Here is a 25,693-nt window from a genome sequence, read left to right on the forward strand (position 1 = left end):
CCTATTTTTTTTTGTTTTGTTTTTTGGTGCAGATGTGAATTAAGAAGCACGAGAAGGACGTTGTTTAAACAAAAGCTGCTGAATTAGGGAAGTCGTGAAAGAGAGAATCTCCGAACATTACGGGTTATTATGTTTTGGTTTCTGCGGGAGACCTGAGCTGTCGTTACAATGCTGAGACTCTGTAACCGTCCCACGCTGGGTGGTCTCACTGATACAAGGGGGAGAACATAAGGAAGATGCAAGACTCCGAATGAAATATTCATTTTAAGTGTGTCATTGCACAATATTGTTTCTCAGTCTTGTAGCAATGCATTAAGCATGTCCCAAAGCAGCCCACAATGGTTAAATATTCACAAAAAAACTTGTAAAGACTCAAAATAGGAAAACATATTTTTTTAAAGGAACAGGGGCACCAAAAAATTAAATTGTTTAAAAGGAATGACAATCAAATGTACTGGTGCCCTACACTGGTTAAACTGGTGTGTTTGTTTTAGAATAAAAACTATAGTTTATATAAACAAGCTGCTGTGTAGCCATGGGGGCAGCCATTCAAGCACAGGATACACAGTAGATTACAGATAAGTACTACTATAGTTTATATAAACAAGCTGCTGTGTAGCCATGGGGGCAGCCATTCAAGCACAGGATACACAGTAGATTACAGATAAGTTCTGAAGAATCCCATTGTATACTACTACAGAGCTTATCTGTCATCTACTGTGTATCCTGTGCTTGAATGGCTGCCCCCATGGCTACACAGCAGCTTGTTTATATAAACTATAGTAGTACTTATCTGTTATCTACTGTGTATCCTGTGCTTGAATGACTGGCCCCCATGGCTACACATCAGCTTGTTTATATAAACTATAGTAGTACTTATCTGTTATCTACAGTGTATCCTGTGCTTGAATGGCTGCCCCCATGGCTACACAGCAGCTTGTTTATAGAAACTATAGTAGTACTTATCTGCTATCTACTGTGTATCCTGTGCTTGAATGGCTGCCCCCCATGGCTACACAACAGCTTGTTTATATAAACTATAGTAGTACTTATCTGTTATCTACTGTGTATCCTGTGCTTGAATGGCTGCCCCCATGGCTACACAGCAGCTTGTTTATATAAACTATAGTAGTACTTATCTGTTATCTACTGTGTATCCTGTGCTTGAATGACTGGCCCCCATGGCTACACAGCAGCTTGTTTATATAAACTATAGTAGTACTTATCTGTTATCTACAGTGTATCCTGTGTTTGAATGGCTGCCCCCATGGCTACACAGCAGCTTGTTTATATAAACTATAGTAGTACTTATCTGCTATCTACTGTGTATCCTGTGCTTGAATGGCTGCCCCCCATGGCTACACAGCAGCTTGTTTATATAAACTATAGTAGTACTTATCTGTTATCTACTGTGTATCCTGTGCTTGAATGGCTGCCCCCATGGCTACACAGCAGCTTGTTTATATAAACTATAGTAGTACTTATCTGTTATCTACTGTGTATCCTGTACTTGAATGGCTGCCCCCATGACTACACAGCAGCTTGTTTATATAAACTATAGTAGTACTTATCTGTTCTCTACTGTGTATCCTGTGCTTGAATGGCTGCCCCCATGGCTACACAGCAGCTTGTTTATATAAACTATAGTTGTGTTTCTGAAGAAAACACACCAGTGTTACTAGTATAGGGCAACAATACATTATAGTTTCATTACTTTAAAACACTTTCATTTTTTGGTGTTGCTGTCCCTTTAATACCCTCAGTTTTATATATTGTAAACACAGGGAACCACAGGGAGAAAGTTACAGGAAACACTTGTTTCTAGTTGGGACTTGGGCACTTGTATGGAGATTGGCATGTGCTATTGCTCTTTCTTAGTGATGGGCGAATTTGCACCGTTTCGCTTTGCCGGAAAATTCGCAAATTTCGCGCGAAATTCGCGAAACAGCGAAAAATTCGCAAAACGGTGTCCGTTTTTGCCGCTGGCGCCCGTTTTTGCCGCGAATTTATTCGCTGGCAGCGAATCACGCAAATTTGATGCGAATTCTCGCCTGGCGAATAAATTCGCCCATCACTACTCTTTCTCTTATAAATGCTACAATAGATCACCAGTTATATTGTTCTTTGGAGAGATGTATCACCTCCTTTGCTCTGTGTCAGAATCTAACATTCTCTAAGCAATTACAATAGGTGGAATGCTGAGAATAACTAATATGGGATTCACAGACATGTCAGATCACCTGCATTTTTTTGGGAATCACCCAAATTTAGCCCCCTCTCAATTGTCACCCACCAATACATAGAAAGTCACCTGAAATCCTCAGAAGCAGCTGAGCAGGGAACATGATAGGGGAACAGGGCCAGTGTAGAACTGTGTAGTGACCAAGGTAGAACATAGATGTGGCCCATCGGTGGGGAAGACAGATTGAAGATGCTCAATGCAATGCAGTGACCTCCTAAGGACAATGCTGTACTCCAAAAACCCACTTATCCTTTTAACCATTGCCTCTTTAGATATCTCCCAGGAGCCATATTGTAGTATATTTATGCTGTTAGGGATTCAGGATACTAAGAAATACCTGCTAGGGGATAAATGTGAAGGCAACATAGCACCCCTAACTAGTGATCTCTTGCTGGACCCCCAAAGATAGAAGTATGCTACATATAGGTAGTGATGGGCGAATTTATTCGCCAGGCGCAAATTTGCGGTGAATTTGCGCGATTCTCCGCCAGCGAATAAATTTGCCAAACACCCGCGAAAATTCGGGCGGAAAATTTCGCAGGTGTCAAAAAAAAATTCCGCCGTCGTCGAAAAAAACGGACGCCGGCGTAAAAAACGGGCACCGGCATCAAAAAACGGGCGCCGGCGTCAAAAACAGGCGCCGGCGTCAAAAACGAGACGCCAGCGCCGTTTCGCAAATTTTTCACCGTTTCGCGAATTTCACGCAAATTTTCCCATCACTACATATAGGTTATACTTCACAAAAGATTAATGTATAGTCAAGGTGGCTAGAGTGCTAAGCCTACTTGTGGCTTTAAAGGCAGATTCAAACATATAAGATATATATATACTGTATAATATATAAGATTTGTTATTTGTAAGATAAAATTAGACCAGACAATATGTAGAATTTATGCCCTGATTTTTTCTGCCCTTTTTATGTTGAACTGAATCTTTCATGCATTTATTCTCTCTCTCTATTTTCTAATCACCAGGTGGCTAATCTGGCTTGTTCCATTTCAAATAATGAAGAAGGAGTAAAGTTAGTCCGCATGGCAGCAACGCAAATTGACAGCCTCTGCCCACAGGTACGTTTGAAACCAAAAAAGGTGATTTGAGTGTGAAATTGCACTTTGCACACAGTACTTGTGATTGTCAATGACTCTGCAGCAGTACAAATGGAAGATAAATACAGGAGGACTTAACTAGAAATATAAGTAATAGAAAAAATAGAATACAGATAACCCCAAAGTCTTATACTTTATCTGTTTTTCAAGGTTAGTGGCCTCCAACAATCATGTACATGCTAATAAATAGGATCATCACTTTTAAACTACTTTTTGGGGTTATTTATCAAAATTCATATTTTTCTCATTTTTTAAATAGAAAAAAAAAAAAAATGGAGAAATACTGCAACTTTTTTGGACCCTTTCGAGAAAAAACTGACTTTTCTGAGTTTAACGCCCGAAAACCACACAGGGGCAGATTCACTAACTTCGAGTGAAGGATTCGAATGAAAAAAATTCGAATTTCGAAGTATTTTTTGGGTACTTCGACCATCAAATTGGTTAAATTCGTTCGAATTCGAACGAAATCGAACGATTCGAAGTAAAAATCGTTCGACCATTCGATAGTCGAAGTACTTTCCCTTTAAAAAAAACTTCGACCCCCTACTTCGGCAGATAAAACCTACCGAAGTCAATGTTAGCCTATGGGGAAGGTCCCCATAGGCTTGCTAACCTTTTTTTTGATCGAAGGATTTTCCTTCGATCGTTGGATTAAAATCGTTCGAATCGTTCGATTCGAAGGATTTAATCGTTCGATCGAACGAAAAATCCTTCGATCGATCGATCGCAGGATTAGCGCTAAATCCTTCGAATTCGATATTCGAAGTCGAAGGATTTCAATTCGAGGGTCGAATTTCGAAGTATTTTTAACTTCGAAATTCGACCCTTAGTGAATCTGCCCCTAAGTATTTGAGTTTTCACAGAAAAAACAATGTCAAACCCCAAAAACTCAGTGAGGGTTAAAACATCTTCAAATGGTTAAAGGGACATCTGCCATTGATGTTTACATGAATTCGGCAGGTTTTAGATTTTTGGATTCTGACTTGGAACAGATTCGGGGCATAATAAATTGCAAAAGAAAATTGTCTTTTTTTACTGCAACTTTTTCGGGGTTTTCAGAGTCAAAACGAGCAGGAACTTGATAGAAAATAGACAGACATTAGTGATAAGCGACTCTGTCTCATTTCACGGGAACATTTGCGAAACTGTGAAAAAAAGTCTATGGTTGACATTTTTGTAGCAAAGAATATAAGAGTCTATGGAAATTTTTTTGTGGCACCTTTTTTTCTGCTTTTGGGCTACCAATAAAACATATTTTCCTTAAATTCAAGTCTTATTGACTGTGTTGAGCAAATCTGCCATGTTCTGCTTTTTGTCAAAATGCTCCAGCCGGTGTCAAAATTTGCAAAATGTGATGGGACCAATGGAAAAGCAAAATGACAATCATTTGCTACACATGTGCCCTACATTGTTAGAGGGCCTCCTATCCACTATGCTACAAATGTTTTTTAAATATAAAAAAAAGCTTCCATGTGGCCAATTCCTTAAAAACATGTCTTTTGACATTACCTCTGGTTTTTAAAAACTCCCCTAAACTCTCATAAATTCAAAATTAGACCAATCAAAATGTATTCAAAAAAATTATCTTATCATTAAGAGGCTGATTTACTTACAATCAAATCGTAATTTTTATCCATGAATCTTGAAAAATTCTCTGTTTTTCCTTATTTCTTAAAACCCATACAAATTTAAGATTTATTAAGTTTAAAAACCATAAAAAGCTTGGCAAAACTTTGCTTAGTAAAAGTTGTTGAGGTCCTATAGAAGCTGAGTTTATTGACCCTCTAATCAATTCGGACTTTTCAAGATTTTTAGATTTTTTTCACTAGGAATTGTTTGAAAAACTAACATTTTTTTTTATAAATAAATACAATTTTTTACAGGTTTTCAAGGTATTTGTATTTCTTAGCACATTTTTTATATTTGGAATTTTAAATTAAATTCCATGACATTTGTGGTTTTAAAGAAAGTGAGTTTAGTTGGTTTCAAAAACTTCTAAAACCACTAAAATAAGACTGTTGATGAATTAGCCTCCACTAGTCATCTTATTTATTCTCTGGTTGTATGAAAATTAGCCCCTTCCCAGGATAGCCACTAACTGTATAATAAGGCACAGTCCAAAGCTTGACAGCTGGAAAGGACATATGAAATCTGACAATTATTCTTTAAAAAAGCAGATCCAGTTATTAAGCAGCCAGGGTGCTGGAATACCTTATAGTCTCTTGTAGTAGTAATGAAATTGAGTAATTTCTAATTTAGGTCATTAATGCAGCCTTGACATTGGCTGCCAGGCCCCAGAGTAAAGTTGCTCAAGACAATATGGATGTCTTCAAGGATCAGTGGGAGAAACAAGTTCGGGTTCTTACTGAGGCTGTTGATGACATCACATCGGTTGATGACTTCCTCTCTGTCTCAGGTAAGTGATATTCAAGTATAATAAGTAATGATCATTGCTCATGAATGTTGGATGAGTCTATCACCTAGGGCCTTGTTTATCCAAATTTTAGTGAGCACTTAAATAAAAAAAAGTCCGACCAAACTAGAATCCATGATTGGACCTTATTTATTATTAAAAAAAAGCACAATTTAATCAGATCTGGGACAAACCCGATAAAATGGAGTAAAATATCTGAATCGTATGATTTTCCTGAATTTTTCAGATTTTTCCCGAAATAGTGAGATTTTTGGGCTAATTCCAGCACAGACCACAGAACCGTCCAAGTAGGATAAGGATTTCTCTCACTGACTTATATACAACCTTGGCAGGTCTGAGATGCTGGATTTTGCCGGATCGGACTTTTCCCATCCTCGGGGGATAATAAATCTCGAAAAATTTGAGTTTTATTTCCACTAAAAATTTGGATTTTATACAAAAAAAACTTTTGGCATTCATACTTTAATAAATAACCCCCTTTCAGTCAGGTTGGGGTCTGAAGAAATATAGCCAGTTCTAAATGGATGATTTATACAATAGATTAGTGATGATGTCTACTTTGAAAATGCAACTTTTGCCCATTTTAAGATAATTCTGGTCAAAAGTCAACTGGAATTGATTTAAATGTTACTGTTTAAACAGAAACCATTCATCTGAATGACACGAAAGTTAGAGGACAAATAGGGGTCAGACAGCCTTGTATTTAAGTCCAGGTTGACTAGCATCAAGGGAATGGTGTAGGTAAAAAAAAAACAGCACTTTGCACATAAAGCTAAAATGAGCCCATCTGTTTCTTTCTTTCCCTGATATATTTGCACACTACGCAGATCCAATATGAGTGCTGCCGTCTTTCGTCTACATTACTTTTTTGCAAAGCTGTTAGTCGTTTAGATTTGGATTTTGCATATTTCAGACTTATTGTGTTATTGCGGAGCCGTGTTTCACCATTTATACATTTGATGAGGTCTACAAACTCCCTTGCATTTTCTTCATATTGCTTATTATCTCCTATAAGTTGGGGCAATTTGAGTTGTCATCTGTTTTGTTATGATGGAGTAAAAGTAAGCTGGCTTAGGTTCCCCAATGGCTTTTTCAGCTTGTGAGCAATCCAGCAGTTAACAAAAGCGCTGAAATGCAGTTGGCTAAACAGCTGATGGCTACTGGTTCCCTGCCATCTTGTTACTCTCATTTAGAGGAAACATCATTTCATGTCCAATTTTAGAAGCAAGAGCTTCATGCTGGTCATTTTATTTGTGCTGTGGGTCAAGGGGATCAATAATTCAGTTGAAGTCAAAATAATTAACATGCATGATGTTATGAGGAAAGTTGCATGAGTTTAATAAATGATATTCATTGTGGGAATTGTTATAGTAAAGGGAATGCTGACGATACAAGGGCGTGTTTACTGACAGTGGGTGCAAAGTGAGAACAGATGCAAAAGTTGCCAATTTTTTTTCACTTTATATGAATACAGCACTGCTTGCATTTGGAATTGCTGTATTCATGAGAGGTGACATGGGGGCAAATAAGTGCAGCAACAACCCAGATATAAGTGCTTAAAGCATGATCACTAAGGTACACAAAGGGGTGTATTTTGCCCCCTAGTGTACCCCCTCAATTTTAAAAGATATATATTTTTTAAAATACTGGTCTAGTAACCCATAGCAACACAAGTGAGTTACTGGTCTAATAATCCATAGTAACCAAAATGTGTTAGTGATCTAGTAAGCCATAGCTGCCAATCATCGGGTAGCTTTCACTGTTCAGCTGTTCAAATGCAAACATCTGGTTGCTATTGGTTACTAGACTTGAGCATGAGGGGTGAATGTTTTTTTCACAACTTCACTAAACCATGTGACCATTGGGTCTGCATTAAGTTTTTCTTATATGTTGCTCCAAAAACGTACAGGCTGGTTAATTGTTTCCTGATAAAATGGAGCATTTGTGACACAGAATCTCTGTAACACACATCAGAATATGTCTATAGGGCGGTATAGTTAGATTTATTAGCGTTACCATTTGTTAAAGATTATTTGTGCAACGCATTCATTCTGCTAATCAGCATTCTTGTTTTTGGTTTTTAAAGAGAACCATATTCTGGAGGATGTGAATAAATGTGTCATAGCTCTGCAAGAAGGGGATGTAGATACACTCGACAGAACAGCAGGGGCAATAAGGGGCCGCTCTGCCAGAGTTATCCATATCATTAACGCAGAAATGGAAAATTACGAAGCTGGAGTTTACACTGACAAGGTTTTAGAAGCCACCAAACTACTATCTGAAACTGGTAAGTAAAACAAACAAACTTCACCAGCAATCTTCTTCTAGAATTGTCTTTTTAATTTATTTATCAAATGTCATTTATGGAATATGAATCAATTGTCTTCTAATCAAAGCTTTAGACTAAGGAAACATGTGGTGGCCCACTGCATTAGTTGCATGTATGTATGTATGTATGTATGTATGTATGTACAAGGCATAAAAGTACAATAAAAATAAAAGTACAATATCTAAAGGTATGCAATAAAGCCAATAAATATACACAGTACACAGAGCTCATACAGTATTAGGACACAGAGCTTAAGTGCTATATGGTCAGAGACACAGTGAGAAGAAGGCCCCTGCCCCGTAAAGCTTACAGTCTAAGTGAGGGGAAGTGCACAAGGCGAAGGCATTGTCTAATAGGTACCAGGACTAGACTCATTTTCTAGTGCCAAAAGATAGACTCTTATTAGTTTATTAGTTTTATCTTGAAGAGATTGAGAAATCACTCCTTACAGAGAAATTTAGGGATGGAATTCCAGAGGGAAGAAGCAGCAAAATAGAAAGGTTTGAGACTAGAGGTGGCAGTGGATGAGGATGGTTTGACAAAAAGGTGGTTCTGAGAGGAGTGGAGACAACCAGGAACGTACAGTCAGACAAATAAAGAAATATAAGAAATGTAGTGAGAAGCAGAGATTTTGAAGGCCTTTAAATGTTAGCAGAAGGATTGTATATGCTATCCTTTGCTTAACAGGCAGTCATGCTAAGGGTTTTAGTTGGGGTTGAACAGGTTTCTTTTTAGGAGAAAGAGAGAGAAGGATCAGAAGGATCCTAGTAGCAAAGTTTAAGATTGATTGGAGGGGAGAGAGATGGGAGTCAGGAAGACCATTTAGTAGACAATTGCAATAGTCGAAATGGGATAGGATAAGGGCATGGATTTCTGTTTTGGATGTTGTTTATGAAAGGTAGGGGTGTATCTTGGCTTTATTGCAGATGAAGAAGCTACCGTTTTGAGGGGTAGTATAAATATGATTATAGAAATTGAAAGACTGATCAAAGATGACCCCCAAGCAGTGTGCTGAGTTAACAGGGTTAAGGGTCATGCCATCAATTAGATACTTGTTTTGCAGGAGGATATTTGTTGGGTTGATGGAGTTCATAAAGTGAATATTTGCTTAAAGGAGAAGGAAAGCTCCAATCCAAGGAGGTGTCAGATTTTAGAGCATTGTAATGACTTACATGATACCCTGGTCCAGTGCTTCTGTTAGCAGAAAATTGCACCAAGCCAGGGTACTTGCACTTGCCTCTTCCTCCCTTCTTCTATATTCAAAATCCAGGGGCCGCCACATGCACAGTAGAGTGAAAAAGCTTGTGCTTGCCCATGCAAAGAAAGGAAAATGATTGCCCACTTGCAAGTGATCTGGGCTTGTGCAGTTTTCTGTTAACAGAAGCACTGGCCCAGGGTATCAGGTCAGTCATTACAATCCTTGGTGTAGTGCTCTAACATTTGTCACCCCCCTTGGATTGGAACTCTCCTTCCCTTTAATAATTTCAAGAAAATTTTAGTCAAAACTATATATTTAACAGCCGTATTAAAGTAGAGTTTTATACATTTATAAAAAAAAGAACCTATAGACTAATATATTAATAAAACGTATGCAATGGCGCTATTTTTAAGTTAACATTTCAAAAACCCAGCCATTACTCCAGACCACCTATAAGACATTGGTGCATATATTTACTGAAAGACAAAAGTATTTTGTATTTTTACCAAAAATTAGATGTGACATTTAATATAACTTTAAAGGAATTCTGTCACACTTTTTATGGTGTCATTTTTATTTCTAAATGACACTGTTTACACTGCAAATAATTCTACAATATAAAATGTCATTCCTGAACCAGCAAGTGTATTTTTTTGCCTGGTCATGAACTTTCAGAAAGAGCCAGCACTTTAGGATGGAACTGCTTTCTGGCAGGCTGTTGTTTCTCCTACTCAATGTAACTGAATGTGTCACAGTGGGACCTGGATTTTTACTATTGAGTGCTGTTCTTCTACCGGGGAGCTATCTTGTGTCAGGAAGCTGTGATCTGGTTACCTTCCTATTGTTCTGTTGTTAGGCGGCTAGGGGGTGGGTGAAGGGAGGGGTGACATCACTCCAAATTGCAGTACAGCAGTATGTTTTCCCATGACAGTATCCCTTTAAAGAAGAACTAAACCTTATATATGAGATATTTCTATCACACTAGAGAACAAATGGAAATATATTTCTTCAGACAGGAATCGTTCAAGCTTAACATGTGTTTATTCTGAATTATTCCTACACAGCAGCTTTATTTTAACTATAGTATTACTTATCTGTCATCTACTGTGTATCCTGTGCTTGAATGGCTGCCCCCATGGCTACACAGCAGCTTGTTTATATAAACTATAGTAGTACTTATCTGTCATCTACTGTGTATCCTGTGCTTGAATGGCTGCCCCCATGGCTACACAGAAACTTGTTTATATAAACTTTAGTAGTACTTATCTGTTATCTACTGTGTATCCTGTGCTTGAATGGCTGCCCCCATGGCTACACAGAAACTTGTTTATATAAACTATAGTAGTACTTATCTGTCATCTACTGTGTATCCTGTGCTTGAATGGCTGCCCCCATGGCTACACAGCAGCTTGTTTATATAAACTATAGTAGTACTTATATGTTATCTACTGTATATCCTGTGCTTGAATGGCTGTCCTCATGGCTACACAGCAGCTTGTTTATATAAACTATAGTAGTACTTACCTGTTATCTACTGTGTATCCTGTGCTTGAATGGCTGCCCCCATGGCTACACAGCAGATTGTTTAAATAAACTATAGTAGAGTTTCTGAATCAAACACACCAATTTTACAAGTACAGGGTACCAGGATATTACATTGTTATTCTTTTAAATCACTTTACATTTCTGGTGTCACTGTTCTTTTAACTGACCATTATGTAAATGTACCCATGCTTTGGCCTACTATTGTTCAACCTACTGGTCTGCAGAACCAAGTGGTTTGAGCCAATGGTGAGAACACATGGACCATAACAGAAACAGCAGGGAACTGAAGCCCCTCTCAATTTCAAATTTGATGACACTCTATCAACATGAAAGAAGAACCAAATGATGCAATTGTCAGCAGAAGTGCTATAAACCCATTTAATTAGTGAGGTGTACAACATTTTGAGACACAGGCTATCACTATGCCAAAATAAGGAGGTCAAGAAATAACATTGTCTAGATAGATAGAGAAAGGAATAGAGAGAGAGCTATAGAGAGATATAGTTAGATGATAGATAGAGAGTATCAGTGAATGCTGTATCTTTTTGTTATATAGAGTATACATTTTTTAGAATGTCTTGTCTTACAAACTCTTCTGAGTTACGTTGTTTATTGTAAATATATGTTGCAGTCTTAAAACCAATGTTCTACTTTAAACGCACTACCATGAAGTGTACTGTCGATCTTTCATTTCAGACTAAAGCTGTTTGCCAAAGTGCCTTGTATTTTCCATCATGCAATCACTGGTACTTCTTCAGGCAATTTCTTTCTTTTTTTTTTTTTTCCCCCTCTTCAAAAGTGTAAGTGACAAGATGACCATTACCACCCTAGAAATATAAATTGAGTCAGTTATCCTTTCTGTGCCTTGAAACTCTCTATGACAGCAGTTTGCGCAGTGCCTCTTCCAATCAATAGACGCACGCAATGAGAATGTCTATAAAAAAAATCCACACATTCTGAAATAACTTTTTTCTATTCTTTGTGAAGTAATGCCCCGTTTTGCTGAACAAGTTGAAGTTGCCATTGAAGCATTAAGTACAAATATTCCCCAACCATTTGAGGAGAATGAATTCATTGATGCATCCCGCTTGGTTTATGATGGAGTCAGAGACATACGGAAAGCTGTGCTGATGATAAGGGTAAGTGAAAAATTACAATAATAAAGTAGAGAAGAATATATATATATATACAGTAAGTCAGCACAATTATACATTGTAATATCAGTAGGAAAATTTGCAGAAAAGGCAAAATGGTTTGTTGTAAGAAAAAAAACTGACTGGTTTTAGATCTCTTATTGAATGGGTGGATTAGTGATCTACCCGATTGTAGCCTGTCACCAAGTCATAAATAATAATATGGGGCTGAAGTATACATTTTTATAATCACAATTTGCAGTGATTCATTTTAATCTGTCAACAAAATTGCAAAAAAATATGTTTGATTTTTGCATGAAAAAAAAAAAGCAATTGCCATGTTGCGACATACAGAAATAGTGGGAAAAATTTATCATAAAATTAATAAATCAGCACCTAACAAATCTCCTACTTTTTAAAAATCACTTGATGCCCACAGCCACACTAAACCACTTAAAAGATTACACTGGGGCCTAACAGAATAAAACAAAGATAAACTGATCAATTCACAATTTTATTTAGAAAAACAAGCAATACTTTAGACAAATGTGATAAAACAAGAATGGAACAAAAACACAGTTGCAAATTTTTGCAGCGATTTACCAAAAAACCACTATGAAAATGAATAAATAAGCCCCTTAGTATATAATAAGATGTAGGACCTGAATGCATGGTATTACAATACTGACTAAGATCTAGATTAAAGATTAGTGCCCATAGCCTCACTAATACCATAAAATCATATGCTTGGCCTAAGAGCACACCATGATCCTGCAGTGTAAATCCATTGTACGTTGTAATCCCCTCATTCTTCTTTTATTTTTATAGACACCCGAAGAACTGGAAGATGATTCAGACTTTGAACAGGAGGATTATGATGTTAGAAGTCGAACAAGTGTGCAAACAGAAGATGACCAGCTTATTGCTGGCCAAAGTGCCAGAGTAAGTGCCACACTCTTTTATTTTCCCTATTGATCCTTAAGCCATTTAAGCTTCTAGCAACAATTTGCAGTAATAATTGATAACTGTAACGTTTGAAAGGCAAATGCTTTTGTGTTATCTCTTGTTTCACACACAGTAATGATGGAAATTAGGTCTCTTTGTTCTGCAAGAAGCCAAACCTAAATTCTTTAAGTCAGACAAGAGCTGTAACAAAATAAAATTAGCTGCATGTAAGGCACAGCTAATTACAGGTATTCAGTGTGAGAAAGACTAGCAGAAAAGATTTTTCTCCTCAAAAGAGTGGTGCTTACATATCTATATATTTTTAAGAAAAAAGGTTGGTGAAAAGACTGACATAGTTTGAGTGACTGGAGCTTCTGAAAATGTGAACTGTTTTCATTGTGTTGGCTGCACAGACAAAGGACATCAAAGGCCAAACTGGAACTCCATTCTTGAGCCATCTAGTAAAAAATGGTTTTGTTTGCACAGTTTGATATCAAGTCATCAATCCAACTCTTATAAACAACATTGAAGAATAGAGATAGGCAGAACTGAACATCAGGTTTCAAAATTCTTAGGGGTTATTTATTAAAGTTCAATTTTTTCTGGTGGACTTTTAAAGGGTAAAAACATTTTTTTTTACAGAAAAGAACCCCCAATTTTTTCTAAATGTATTAAACCCCTATGGTGTTAAAAGTCCTAATCAAAAAATTCTCCAACTCAGACCTGCTGGGTTCATGTAGAAGTAAATGACATATGTCCTGTTTACAATTGAAGATATCCTGATCTGCTCTGGGTTTTGTTCAATAATCCAAAGATTTCATGGTTTCGGGCATCAAATCCGAAAAAGGTTTTGGCCATCAAACCTGAAACAGCCGGGGTACAGATGTTAGAACAGCATTGTATGTAGCAACTACTGCTCTCCAAGCGAATGGCTCAGCACAGGAGGGGGGAACTCTACAGGGCAAAACTCAGATGTCTTTCTACACCTAAAAGACAAGGGACACTCCTTTGAAGATAGCAAGGTCCAAATCTTGGATAAAGAAGACTGCTGGTTTGAACAAGGCAATTAATGTCAAGGTGGAGAAACCATCCCTGAACAGAGGCGGGGGCCTTTGACACCACCTGTCTGCTACATACAATGCTGATCTAACATCTGTACCCAGGCTGTTTCAGAACACTTCACACATCCATTCATGCAACTCTCACAAGTTACACCTCTTTCTAGGAGTCACATGACACATTGGATAATCCTATCACAGTAACTACACAGAATCAACACCTCTGTGAATTTCTTCAGATGTCACCTCTTTGAAGAGTTACAATGTGCCATTGTGATTGGATTAGTGGAAGAGTTTAAATGCCGAGAACTTCCCACACCAGTCAGTTGAACTGAAGAAGCTGCTCGAATAAGTAGTGAAACTTCTTCATTGATTACTCAGCAAGTCCAGTTGTTTTTAGATTTACCTATACTAGATATACCATGACCTTGATGAATGAAAATCTTAATAGTCATACGTTCTCAATGTATGTAAAAGATTTTGCAATCATATCATATTTTGAGACAAAATATAAATCAAAATTGCAGAGCAGACATTAAAGGTTCTCAATGTGTAGTTATTATTTGAAATACAATAAAAACATAAAGAACAATATTACATTGTGGCAGGCTAATTATTATACCCACAGTTTTGCTCTTTGTGAATTTTATTACATTTCCCCTCTAGTGTTTTGTGAAATGTGAAGCAGGAAATTCCTTTAGCTATAGATTTGGAATGGGCTCCAGAAAGTGGCATATAGGTAATGAGGAATGACATCACAGTTAAGAAAAATTCTTCCAGCCCCAAGTAATGTCTTTGCAGAGGGACAACTGTTTCTAGCCTGCTGGGGATTTAGTTCATGGACGCCATCTTCCAGATGTTTGGGTCCTCTTCAGCAATTTGGGTCCTCTTCAGCAATTTTTGACACTTTTGTCCCATGCACAACAAACAAACCAGAAGAATGTTCTAACTGCACGTGAGCCAATACAGCACTCTATTACAGATGAAGACCAGTGCCCACAAGCTCCACTGTGATTACTCTGCACTGATAGGTGAAAAATATTTTAGGGACATTTTTAAATGCTATTGAAGCATGCAGTGGACCCTGAATTCCCTTTGAGTGAAAGATACTGTGAATTGGGATTTACAGTGCAGTGTCTCCAACTAGTTGGAACCGAGGAATTGCATCCAGGGGAATTCCACCAGGAAAATTAACCACACAGTTTGCTGCTTGGATGAGTAGTGAAACATCTTCAATAATTACTTAGCAAGTCCAGTTGCTCTAGAATTACTTATAGTAGACACATAGTTTGCAGTAAACCAAGGTAACTTCATATAGCAAGAAAAGTAATAAATGTTAATGCAAGCAACACTATAACCCTGCACTGGGGAACCTGTGTGGACTATCCAACCCTTGGCACAGTCTTCCAATGCCACAGTCTTACACTCTACTCCTGGTCGAAAATGCCAGCATAGTTCAGTTCTTAGCAATTTGTCCCCTTCCCCAAGGTAGTGCTACCTGCCTCCAAAATACCTTTCCCTTTGGATTTAGTTGCTGCTCCCAAGTGGCAGGTACACAAGCAAGACCTGTCCTCAAACTTGGGAATTACACATGGCCAGGTATCCACATGCAATAGTTCTGTGTTTTTTAATGGTGCAAAAGTTTTTTTCGCTGCAAAACAGAATTCAGGGTGAAATTCTGAGTGTGTTTGCACCCGAGCCGACACCGGTTTCTGGATGAGAAAGAAGATACTGTGGTGAGGATCTGAAATTGGCTTGAGATTTCAGGCTGATTTTGGCCCCATCTGGCCCTAGCCTAAATTCATACTATACTATGATTCCAATAATGTGTTAGAATTGGGAATGATTTATTGTAACTGAAATCAGAATCTGCAAGAAATCAATAGATCCATTCAAACGGCCATGTTTCAGATCCTTGAAGAATACTTTTGCTAATCTATACTGTGAAATTAGGCTTTAAAGAAAGTATCATCTGCAACTGCATTCACAACTTGATTTGGATCATTTTTTATCATTCCGTATGATATATTGTTATGATTCATATATGATTCATACTGAATAATTTATTTTTTAATGTAAGGTCAACAATTTTGATTTAAAATCTTTAAATTACCAAAAGCAATGCCCCAATCCTTCAGACTGGTCATTCAGCGTGACTAGAGCCTCAAGGTTTTATTACTCATCATTTGCTCAAATAAGATATTGCTTCCAATAACCTTTTAGTATTCCTCCTTAGGGCAAGTCAAGATCCTTTTTTCTATTCTTGCTGTTTCCATGCTGTTTCCAAGCAAGAACATTTCCTATAAAGTTTAAGAGTGGGAAAATGAAAAGACAAAAACAATTAACCTAAAATATCTGTTCAAATAATTGCTTTATATCTCTTGTAGTGGTTGGCCAGTTCCAGAATATAGGTTTTGTCCAAGTTTTAATTAAAAAAAATAAAATGTGCTGGTCAGACCAAGCACTCATGGTTTCTTTCTTAGTTTTTAAAATATAACATAGGCAAGTTGAGGTAGGATGTGTATGAAGATACCAGGTTAGAGGAAATCACACATTTTTCAGAATTTATTAAACCCCAATGATGGAAAGTCTGAATCAGAAAATCCAGCATCTCAGACCAGTAGAGGTTGCATATAATTCAATGGGAGAAGTCCCAATGATTTTTTGATGTGAGCTGGGTTTCATGCAATACCCTGAAGTTTTTGTGCAAAAAACATAAGAAATCTGAGTTTTCGGATGAAAAATCGGAAAAAAAAACTGGAAAATCGGATGAAAAATCCCCAAAAAATCTTTAAAATCTGATTTTTTCCCCAAAGCAAATTTTTGACAAAATGTAATAATAAATAAGTGTAAAAACCTGAGCGGATTTGATCGAAGTTTGTAGCAGAAAATATTGAGATAAATTTGGACTTTGATAAATAACCTCCCAAATCTTTACTACAGAGTTATGGACTTTGGTGTTCCACTATATACATATGAAAAGGCCGACTGGAGAAATTATATCACAGTTCTCATTCCGGGATGCATATTTGGTCAAATCCTCAGTGTTCAGTTGAATTAAAGCTGCCTTGCACCACCGTAGGGACTTCAGATTTTATCATGGATAGTGGTGGATAAAGGAGACTTAAGTCAGCCATATGTACCCACATTTGACTGAGCAGTTTGGTAGACTGTGACCAGATAACTTGACCATTTCAGGAGGTGCATGGCACATTGGTAGATGAGGAAGTGGTAGTATACAATTCTAATCATCAGGTTGTCTAAATGAATATTTCAATAACTATATCTATTTGTGTGTTATTTCTCAACTAACCTATTAGCTGACCAGTCAAATACCTGACAGGGGCAGCGTCAATCTGATGGGTCCCTCCCAACAACACAGAGATTCTCCCCTTTCCTTGAACATGTGATATCTTCGATGAAAAAGGCCGTAGCTTATTTAATAAATCACATAAATATCAGCCAATATAAACCAAAACCATTGTATATAGGGCAATGTGCAATCACATTTATCAAATATATAACTATTAACTAACTTAACATCTGATAGCTGCTGAGGGCTGCAAAGAATTGCGTAGCCATGGGCCCATCTGCTGTCCTTCCTTCCTTCCTTCCTCCGTAACTCACATCCCTTCCACTGGGCCTCTTCAATCCTTTTGGCCCCAGGACTAACCCCTGTTATGCCCTACACTTGCTACCACTATCACCGGCTCCCCCCTCAGGGGAGTCCCTCCCGCTGCAACATTAAGCATTTCCATTACATTAACATTTCCCAATTACCCAGCTACCCTCTTTATTCTGGGGAGGGTGGGCAGGAGCTGTTCAAGGTAAAAGAGCATCCTCTCTTCACTTCCTTTCTCTTTTAAACCCTTGTGTCTCTACCCATCCCAATAGCAACCCAGGAACTACAACCCCCATAATCCCCAACCTCCTCTTCCAGTTCCCTCATTCCTAACCCCTGCCATGTCCCTGTTGTTCCCAGTTCCTGGCTCACTCCCCTGGGCATTCTTGATTGGCAAAAGTATAGCTACTTTGAAATATGAAAAGAAATAGAGTGTCATGCACTGTTATTGTATGTAGTGATGGGCGAATTTGCGCCGTTTCGCTTCGCCGAAAAATTCGGCGAAAAATTCTCGAAACGGCGCCGGCGTCTCGTTTTTGGCAAATTCGCCGCGAATTCGCGCCTGGCGAATAAATTCGCCCATCACTAATTGTATGCACTGTCTGGATTATTTGTCAGTGCTTCTCTTGGCAGTAGCCTCCATTCATTGCACATTCCTAGATGAGCACATTGTTCTGACTTGTTTAAGTAGCTACAATCTTTGCCTCATTATTTCTCATCATAATTCACTTTGTTCTTCGACAGATACACAGGAGTAATATGTGATTAGTAACAGTACATAAATATTAAAATCTAAAAATGTTTCATTGGTCTTTCCAATGTAAAATGTAATTTTATGGCAAGGGAAAAGGTTATTTGAAGTAATTACAGTTTTACTAACTAAACCGCATAGTTTAAGAAAAAAAGGTTTGACTTTTAGCCTGCATAAAATGAAAATGACAAAATAATTTTGACAGGGATTAAAGGGCAGCTAATAATTTTGTATTTTGGATACATTAGAATTGCTATGTTTCTCTGAAGAAAATAGTTCATAGCTGGAAGATTGTTTGTTATGCTCAATATTTAGCAATACAATTATAAAATAATCTGGCCATTCCCCATTTGAGGATCCTGTGCTTGAATGGCTGCCCCCATGGCTACACAGCAGCTTGTTTATATAAACTATAGTAGTACTTATCTGTTATCTACTGTGTATCCTGTGCTTCAATGGCTCCCCCCATGGCTACACAACAGCTTGTTTATATAAACTATAGTAGTATACATAGTACGTATATAGCTGTCCCCATGGCTACACAGCAGCTTGTTTATATAAACTATATCAGAGTTTATGGAGCATGCCAGTTTTACCAGTGCAGGGCAACAGTGTAATATTTTATCATTCTCTTAAAACACTTTCATTTTTTGGCGTTACTGTACTTGGGCTTTGAAAGATTTTTTGTTTTTGTCTCCACTAGGAAAACTTTTTTTTACATTTCGTTCAGTCCTTTTTTTCTATTCGTACTTTTTATATTTTTTTAACATTTATAGTTTTAGAGTTTGTGAGTTTAGCTGTGGTTTAAACACCTCTAAAACCACTAAAACCTGACCTTTAATAATTAAGCCTCCACTTGTTATGTAGTTAAATTTAGAGTTAAAGTTAACTTTGGATTCTCCAGTTTGAAAATTAATAAACCTGCCCTTAACTCCTGACAAACAGCTGATTTAACTATGATGTCCAAGATATCTTTAAAAAAATTGATTTGGAACAGCTCATTAATTACAGTATGTAAAATAATAGTAATAGGGTTCATAAATAGTGATGGGCGAATTTATTTGGCAGGCGCAAAATCGTGGCAAATTTGCGCGATTCGCGAAACTGCTGCTGCTGCAAAAAAAGGAACACCAGCGTCAAAAACGGACGCCGGCATCAAAAACGAGGTGCCATTTCGCGAATCCGCCCATCACTATTTATAAAAGAATAAGAAAATAAAAAGGGGTAAGCACATTAGATAAATATGAAACTATGTTTTATGAAATCTACATCCCCTTGACATTGTATTCTTGATATAGACTCATTAGGAATGTTTCTATTTTTTATGGTTGAAAGAGCATGAAAGAATGTTTAACACATGCATAAAAACTAATTACCATGGCAAACTTAAGTGTAAAGTATTTCTGATGCACTTCATATGATTCAGACAACTATTCCCTCTGGTGAGGACCAATATAATATAATTGGTTTTTAACCATCGCAATGTGTCATGAGCCATATAAAAAGAGCAAATAAAAATATTGAGTATTCTACATTGTGGGTTTAACATGCCCATCGGACTTTAAGTATAATAAATCTAAAAAGAAGATTGATTGATGCTTGGAAAGTCTGTTTGTTTGGTAAGTGGTCTACCATTAACTACATATTGAGACAGAGAGAATAAAACGTTTATTTTAAAGGGAATTTTACACCCGCTACATCTGCTCATGAAGACAATAACTCAGCGATCTAAGTGTAGTGCTCAAAATGCTTACAGCTGTGACCAGTTCAAACACATTTTGGGGCCCGTTTACTAACAATCAAATTGCAACTTTTTCCATGAATTTAGAAACACTTGTAGTTTTTCTGTATTTCTAAAAAGCTGTAAAAATTCAAAATTTATTAAGTGGGAAAAAAAACATGGAAACCTTTAATACCAAACATCACCAAATAAAAGTTGTCAAGGTGCTATAGAAGTCAACGGGATCTGCACTGATACTATTGGACCATGTTTAATCCAATCAGAATTTTAGAGGTTTGAGAGGTATTTGTATTTTTTATTGCATTATTTTTTCATTCGCATTCTTTATATTCCGAACTTTTAATAAATTTAGTGACAAAAGTGTTTTTAGAGTTTGTGAGTTTATTTGTAGTTCCAAAAACCTCTGAAACCACTCAATTTGACCTTAAATTAATATTAATGTCCCCTACTGACATAATCTATCATACTGTGATACGATCATCTGTGTTAGTGATGGGCGAATTTGGGCCATTTCGCTTCGCCGAAAAGTTTGCGAATTTCGCGTGAAATTCGCGAAACGGCGAAAAATTTCAACAACTCCATTCCCTTAAAACCTTAAAGCACCAGCACCTCAAGACCTTGGAGCACCAGCTACCACCTTAAGTATTTTCATGCATGTACTGTATGTATATTATTGTATATATTGTGCTACAGTACAGGTTTGGGAACTGTTGTCCAGAAACCCATTATCCAGAAAGCTCTGAATTAAGAAATGTCCATCCCCATAGACTTCATTTTATCCAAATAATCCAAAATTTTAAAAATTATTTCCTTTTTCTCTGTAATAATAAAACAGTGGCTTGTACTTCATCCCAACTTAATTTTAAGTAATCCTTATTGGAGGCAAAACCAACCTATTAAGTTTATTGAATGTTTACTAGTGATGGGCAAATTTGGGGTGAAATTTGCGAAACAGCGAAAACTTCGCGAAACGGCGTTGGCGTCCTTTTTTTGACGCCAGAGAATTTTTGCGGCGGTTTCACAAATTTATTCGCCGCGAATCCACACCTGGTGAATAAATTCGCCCATCACTAATGTTTACATGATTTTCTAGTAGATTTATGGTATGAAGATCCAAATTATAGAAAGATCTGTTATCTGGAAAACCCTAGGTCCCATGCATTCTGGATAACAGATCCCATACCTGTATATGTAGAACTGAACATTTGTACAAACAATGGGACAGACATTGCTATAAATAAATATACAAAAATATGCTACAAAAGAAATGACATATGATAAGAGACACAGGAATAAGGACATCCATTCCCTGTACAAATTACAATTTTACTCGGTGGATATAGGAAGCTATTTGAAGCCACTTTTTGACAAGGTAAAATGTAGCTTTCGACATTGTGAATGGATTGTCACTTTAAGCTATTGTGAAAACGTTGTTATACAAAACATTCATGAATTCCTAAATGTAAAATTATTTTCTTTTTACTTGTAAAATGCATAGAAATATATATATATATACATTCTACTTTATATACGGCATTAGAAGGGGTCTTTAGGGGTCTCCAGTAAAATGGGGCCCCAAGAAGATGTGATTGTCCATTTTATGGTCCTTAAAGGGATTTCTGAGAACTGGGCAGCTGGGGAGAATCAGGTGTCATTTGGTGTAATAGGGGTGGATGGTATGAATTGTAGACCGTGAGAACGTTTTTTAACAAAGTTCAGTGGTGTGGTGCTCCATTCCTTTTCTTCTTTGCTACTGTATGTAAAGGAGCATTATTTTTTCTAAATTGAACATTGAACAAGACCAATGGATGGCATACAAGGGGATAGTTTTTTGGCATGACTGTCCTCATTAAGGCAAGGGAGCTAAATGAAGAGGATTGAAAAGTAGACCAAACCTTATAGAACTCTGGGCAACCCTTCTGTTTCAAGTATAGAGCCTCTGAATTTCCCTGTACCCCCAATAGTTTGTCCTGTTGCAAGAAAGGTTATGGAGTTTTATGGTAGGATGTCCATAATCTCCTTCATGAAATGAGAACGATAGCTACGTGGGTACATTTTGGATATAAATATATATATACTTTGGGTGCCTGATGGGAATTGGGTCACTGCTCTTCAACCTAGTGATGTATTGTGCATACAATATGTGGGTAGAATAGGCAATGGGTGAGTGTGAGCAGGCCTAGGCCAACATGCTTTACAATACTGTATACATTAGTGACACTTGCCTTTATCATGCATTCTTCTTAGGAACTGTGTAAATAATACTAAAGATTAGTGATGGGCAAATCGTTCCCATTTCACTTCATTGAAAAATTTGTGGAAATTAGGGAAATAATTTGTGAACGGCAAAAAAATTGTGAAACACACTGAAGTCAATGGATGTCAAAATAATTTGACGTATAACAATTTTGACACAAGCGTTGATTTTTATATGTGCAACTATTTTGTCCAAATGCATTAAAGTCAATGGGCATCCAAATAATTTTGATGTGCGACAATTTTTCGTTGCAGTTTTGCAAATTTATTCGCAGGAGGTGAAGAGCGAAAAGTCACAGCAAATCCATGCCTGGCGTATTTATTCGCCCGTCACTAGTGCCGGCTTCTGCCAATTTCCGATTGTCACGATTTTTCTGTGAGAATGTCCGAATGTCACCCTTTTTTTAGTGAAAACGTTCAAATTTCATTCTTTTTTAGTGAAATCGTTCGAATTCCACGTTTTTGTGTGAAAATGTTTGAATTTCACGATATTTTTCGTGAAGACGTTCGAATTTTTCGTGAACTTTTTGATTTCACGTTTTTTTTGTGAATTTTTTGCGGTTTCTCAAATTTTGCGGGAGATTCGCAAATTTTTCGGGGAAACGGGAGAAATTCGTCCATCACTACCCATCACTACTAAAGTTGACATAAGTAAGAAAAATAAAAACAATCTCTTTGCAATTCTGGCCAATAATTGAGACTTTGTTCATACCTAAAAAATGAAAGCCTTAAGAATGATTTCAGCTTTGCACAGACAAATATATTTGAATGAGCAAGCCCATTTTCTTTTGAAACACAGCTCATTCATTTTCACGATTTCTGCTTTTTTTTCTCCATCAAAATAGTTTAGGTGGCTTGAGTTGTGATATATTATTCCATCAGAAATACTTCAGTGTGTTTCAATTGGAAATGACTGGGCTTCTTTGATAAGCTCTAATTAAAATGCATGCATTGAATTTTAATTTGATTAACTTGCATATTTTTTTCTTGCTCTGATCTCCTGTTTAGAGATAACCTTTTTTAATCCCAGTTTTTTTAAAAAGGTCAATTAGGATTTTTTTTTTTTTTTAAGCCAAGAGCATTTTTGTAATATGTAGAAAATAAATGCTGGTTGATTGAAAGTGACATAAACAAGAGAAAAATGTAATGACATTTAAATATAGGTCACGCGCCGTTACATGCCTGGTGCAGAGTGTAGGGCATTGCATTAACAAATATTCTTGTCATTTACCATCTGGATCTCAGAAGCGTGTGATAATGTGGTTTTACATAGACAATTTAATATGTTTAATGAAATATCATAGCAGTGTATCAGCTGTGCTATCAATTTGAATCTTAAATCCGGTGTCTATTAAGGCTTTCTCTCAATGCACAATACCAGCAAGTTTGATCAAATCTATATCTAACATTAATCCCAGGCTTCACTGGGGTACCATAAACCTTAAAATCGTTTTCCTCACTATTTTATTATTTATTAATAATACAAAATAATAAGAATACATAAGTATGTTTAACAGTATAAAAAAGTATATAGAAATTTTACAGTATCCTAAACAAACAAACAAAAAAAGTTAATGGGGTGTGGGTTAACAATTTTGAAAAACTCTTTTGCTATGCTGGAATGATTAGTGCTCTCTAAATCTAATCTATTACTACCACCCTGTAAAATTAAGATCATAAATCTGCCTCATCTGTATATATGCTATTAAATCCCATTTAATTTAAGTCAATAGCTGTAACCTACAGTATACTATGGGGAAAATGTGATCCCACAGATGTGGGAGGTTGTACAGTTTTCTGTTTTTAGGTTATACAATTTAGGAAGCACATGGGCCTTCCACTTTTCAAGAGGGGTACATGTGCTTGGGAGCCTGGAGCATAAGGCTTCAGATAAAAGTGCCCAAAGGAAAATAGACCCCTTAGTGAAATTGGGAAAGGGACCCACAGGTGTAGATACTGAATAGCAGATTGTATCCTAGCACCCTTTTGGGAATGGTGAGACAGACAGGTACAGCTATAACAACAGCTTGTGCTCCATCAAGAAGATCTTGTGTGGAGTAGTTCCCCACAAGGTATTCACCAAGATTAGTGACTTAGGGGATTCTGTGAAGACTCATCCTAGTGGTCCAGTGGGCTGGCGGGGATGCCCACCGCATTGATCCTCTTCTTTCTCTTGCCAGAGAGAGAGAGAGAGAGAGAGAGAGAGACATTGATCATCTTTTGTTGCTGCTATACCTAGAGTTAGCAAATTATTTGACTCATAAAGGTTACAGGTGAAAAAAAACAGACCCCCAAAAAGCCTTTGACTTAAGCTCACCAAAACAATTAATAGTAACATCAGCCTTGTAAATCTTAGAATTTAAGTTGATGACAATTAAGTGTAACAATATTTTGGGCTAAAGTAGGCTATGTCCAGCTAAACAGTAGTAGGGTTAGTATGGTTACACTTGACTCTTTAACACGCAACATGCAAAGCTTTTGTTATGTGGGAGGTAGGAAGGAAAGGTATAGTTGAACTACAACTCGCATTGACTACTTTGTTTAAAAATCAAATGATGGACACCAGGAGGTTCTTGCAGCAAACAATAGAACATGTTTATTTGCCCAAGACAAATGATCCACAGGGTTAATACTCACAGATCCACAGAGGCAAGGTATTTCAGATGTTAATATGCCTAGATAGTTCAGGCACATGTCGACGTAGTCAGGATAGTTAAGGTATATATATAGGATGGAATGCCCAAGCATGATCAAGATCCCATACATTGGAATGATAAGGGAGAATAAATGTAAAGCCTGACACCCTATCCAGCTGTAGTCCCTTCACTATACTCAAACTCAGAGTCTGGGAGAGCTGCTCCCAACTACAGCACAGACTGTTTGTGCTTTTTAACCTCTCTATCTTGCTCTCCTAGAGAGTACAATGCAAGAATATAACCTTTCTTTGACTGGCCTCATTCATGGGGTCCCTGCTCCCTGACTTATCACTAGAGGTACTGGTCCCTCTAGAGCAGAACATATTGGTGTTCCAAGGCTCCCTGCAACAGATCCAGTCAGGTCAGAAACCAGAAGCCAAAGAGGAAGATCTGCCCTTAACCAAGCACTATGTTACAGTGGGCAGGAAGTGGTCATAGGCCAGTAGGCCAATGATATAAATATGTAAATTAGATACATGGGCATCTGCCCAGCAACTAGGGAGATAAGGAAGTGTAGGGATAAAAAGCCATAGAGACATTAGTAAACCTACCCTACATAAGTAACAGAGATCCAGTATTTTATATTCTGTATGGACTCATGTTATACAATCCAATCAAACTGAAAGTATTTTAAACC

General features: G+C 37.2%; 1 protein-coding gene across 4 annotated transcripts in view; it reads left to right on the forward strand.

Moving 5' to 3' along the window:
• Positions 1 to 25,693, forward strand: part of LOC108706501 (catenin alpha-2) — a 922,761-nt gene that overhangs the window by 817,997 nt on the left and 79,071 nt on the right. For all 4 annotated transcript variants that reach the window (XM_018242984.2, XM_041579365.1, XM_018242983.2 and 1 more), the window contains 5 exons: positions 3,217 to 3,309; positions 5,608 to 5,764; positions 7,869 to 8,069; positions 11,842 to 11,993; positions 12,816 to 12,929. In XM_018242984.2, the coding sequence (XP_018098473.1) occupies positions 3,217 to 3,309; positions 5,608 to 5,764; positions 7,869 to 8,069; positions 11,842 to 11,993; positions 12,816 to 12,929 (717 nt within the window). The remainder of the gene's footprint in view (positions 1 to 3,216; positions 3,310 to 5,607; positions 5,765 to 7,868; positions 8,070 to 11,841; positions 11,994 to 12,815; positions 12,930 to 25,693) is intronic.

Source organism: Xenopus laevis, chromosome 1S (genome assembly GCF_017654675.1).
Source record: "Xenopus laevis strain J_2021 chromosome 1S, Xenopus_laevis_v10.1, whole genome shotgun sequence".
In the NCBI taxonomy this organism is placed as follows: Eukaryota; Metazoa; Chordata; class Amphibia; order Anura; family Pipidae; genus Xenopus; species Xenopus laevis.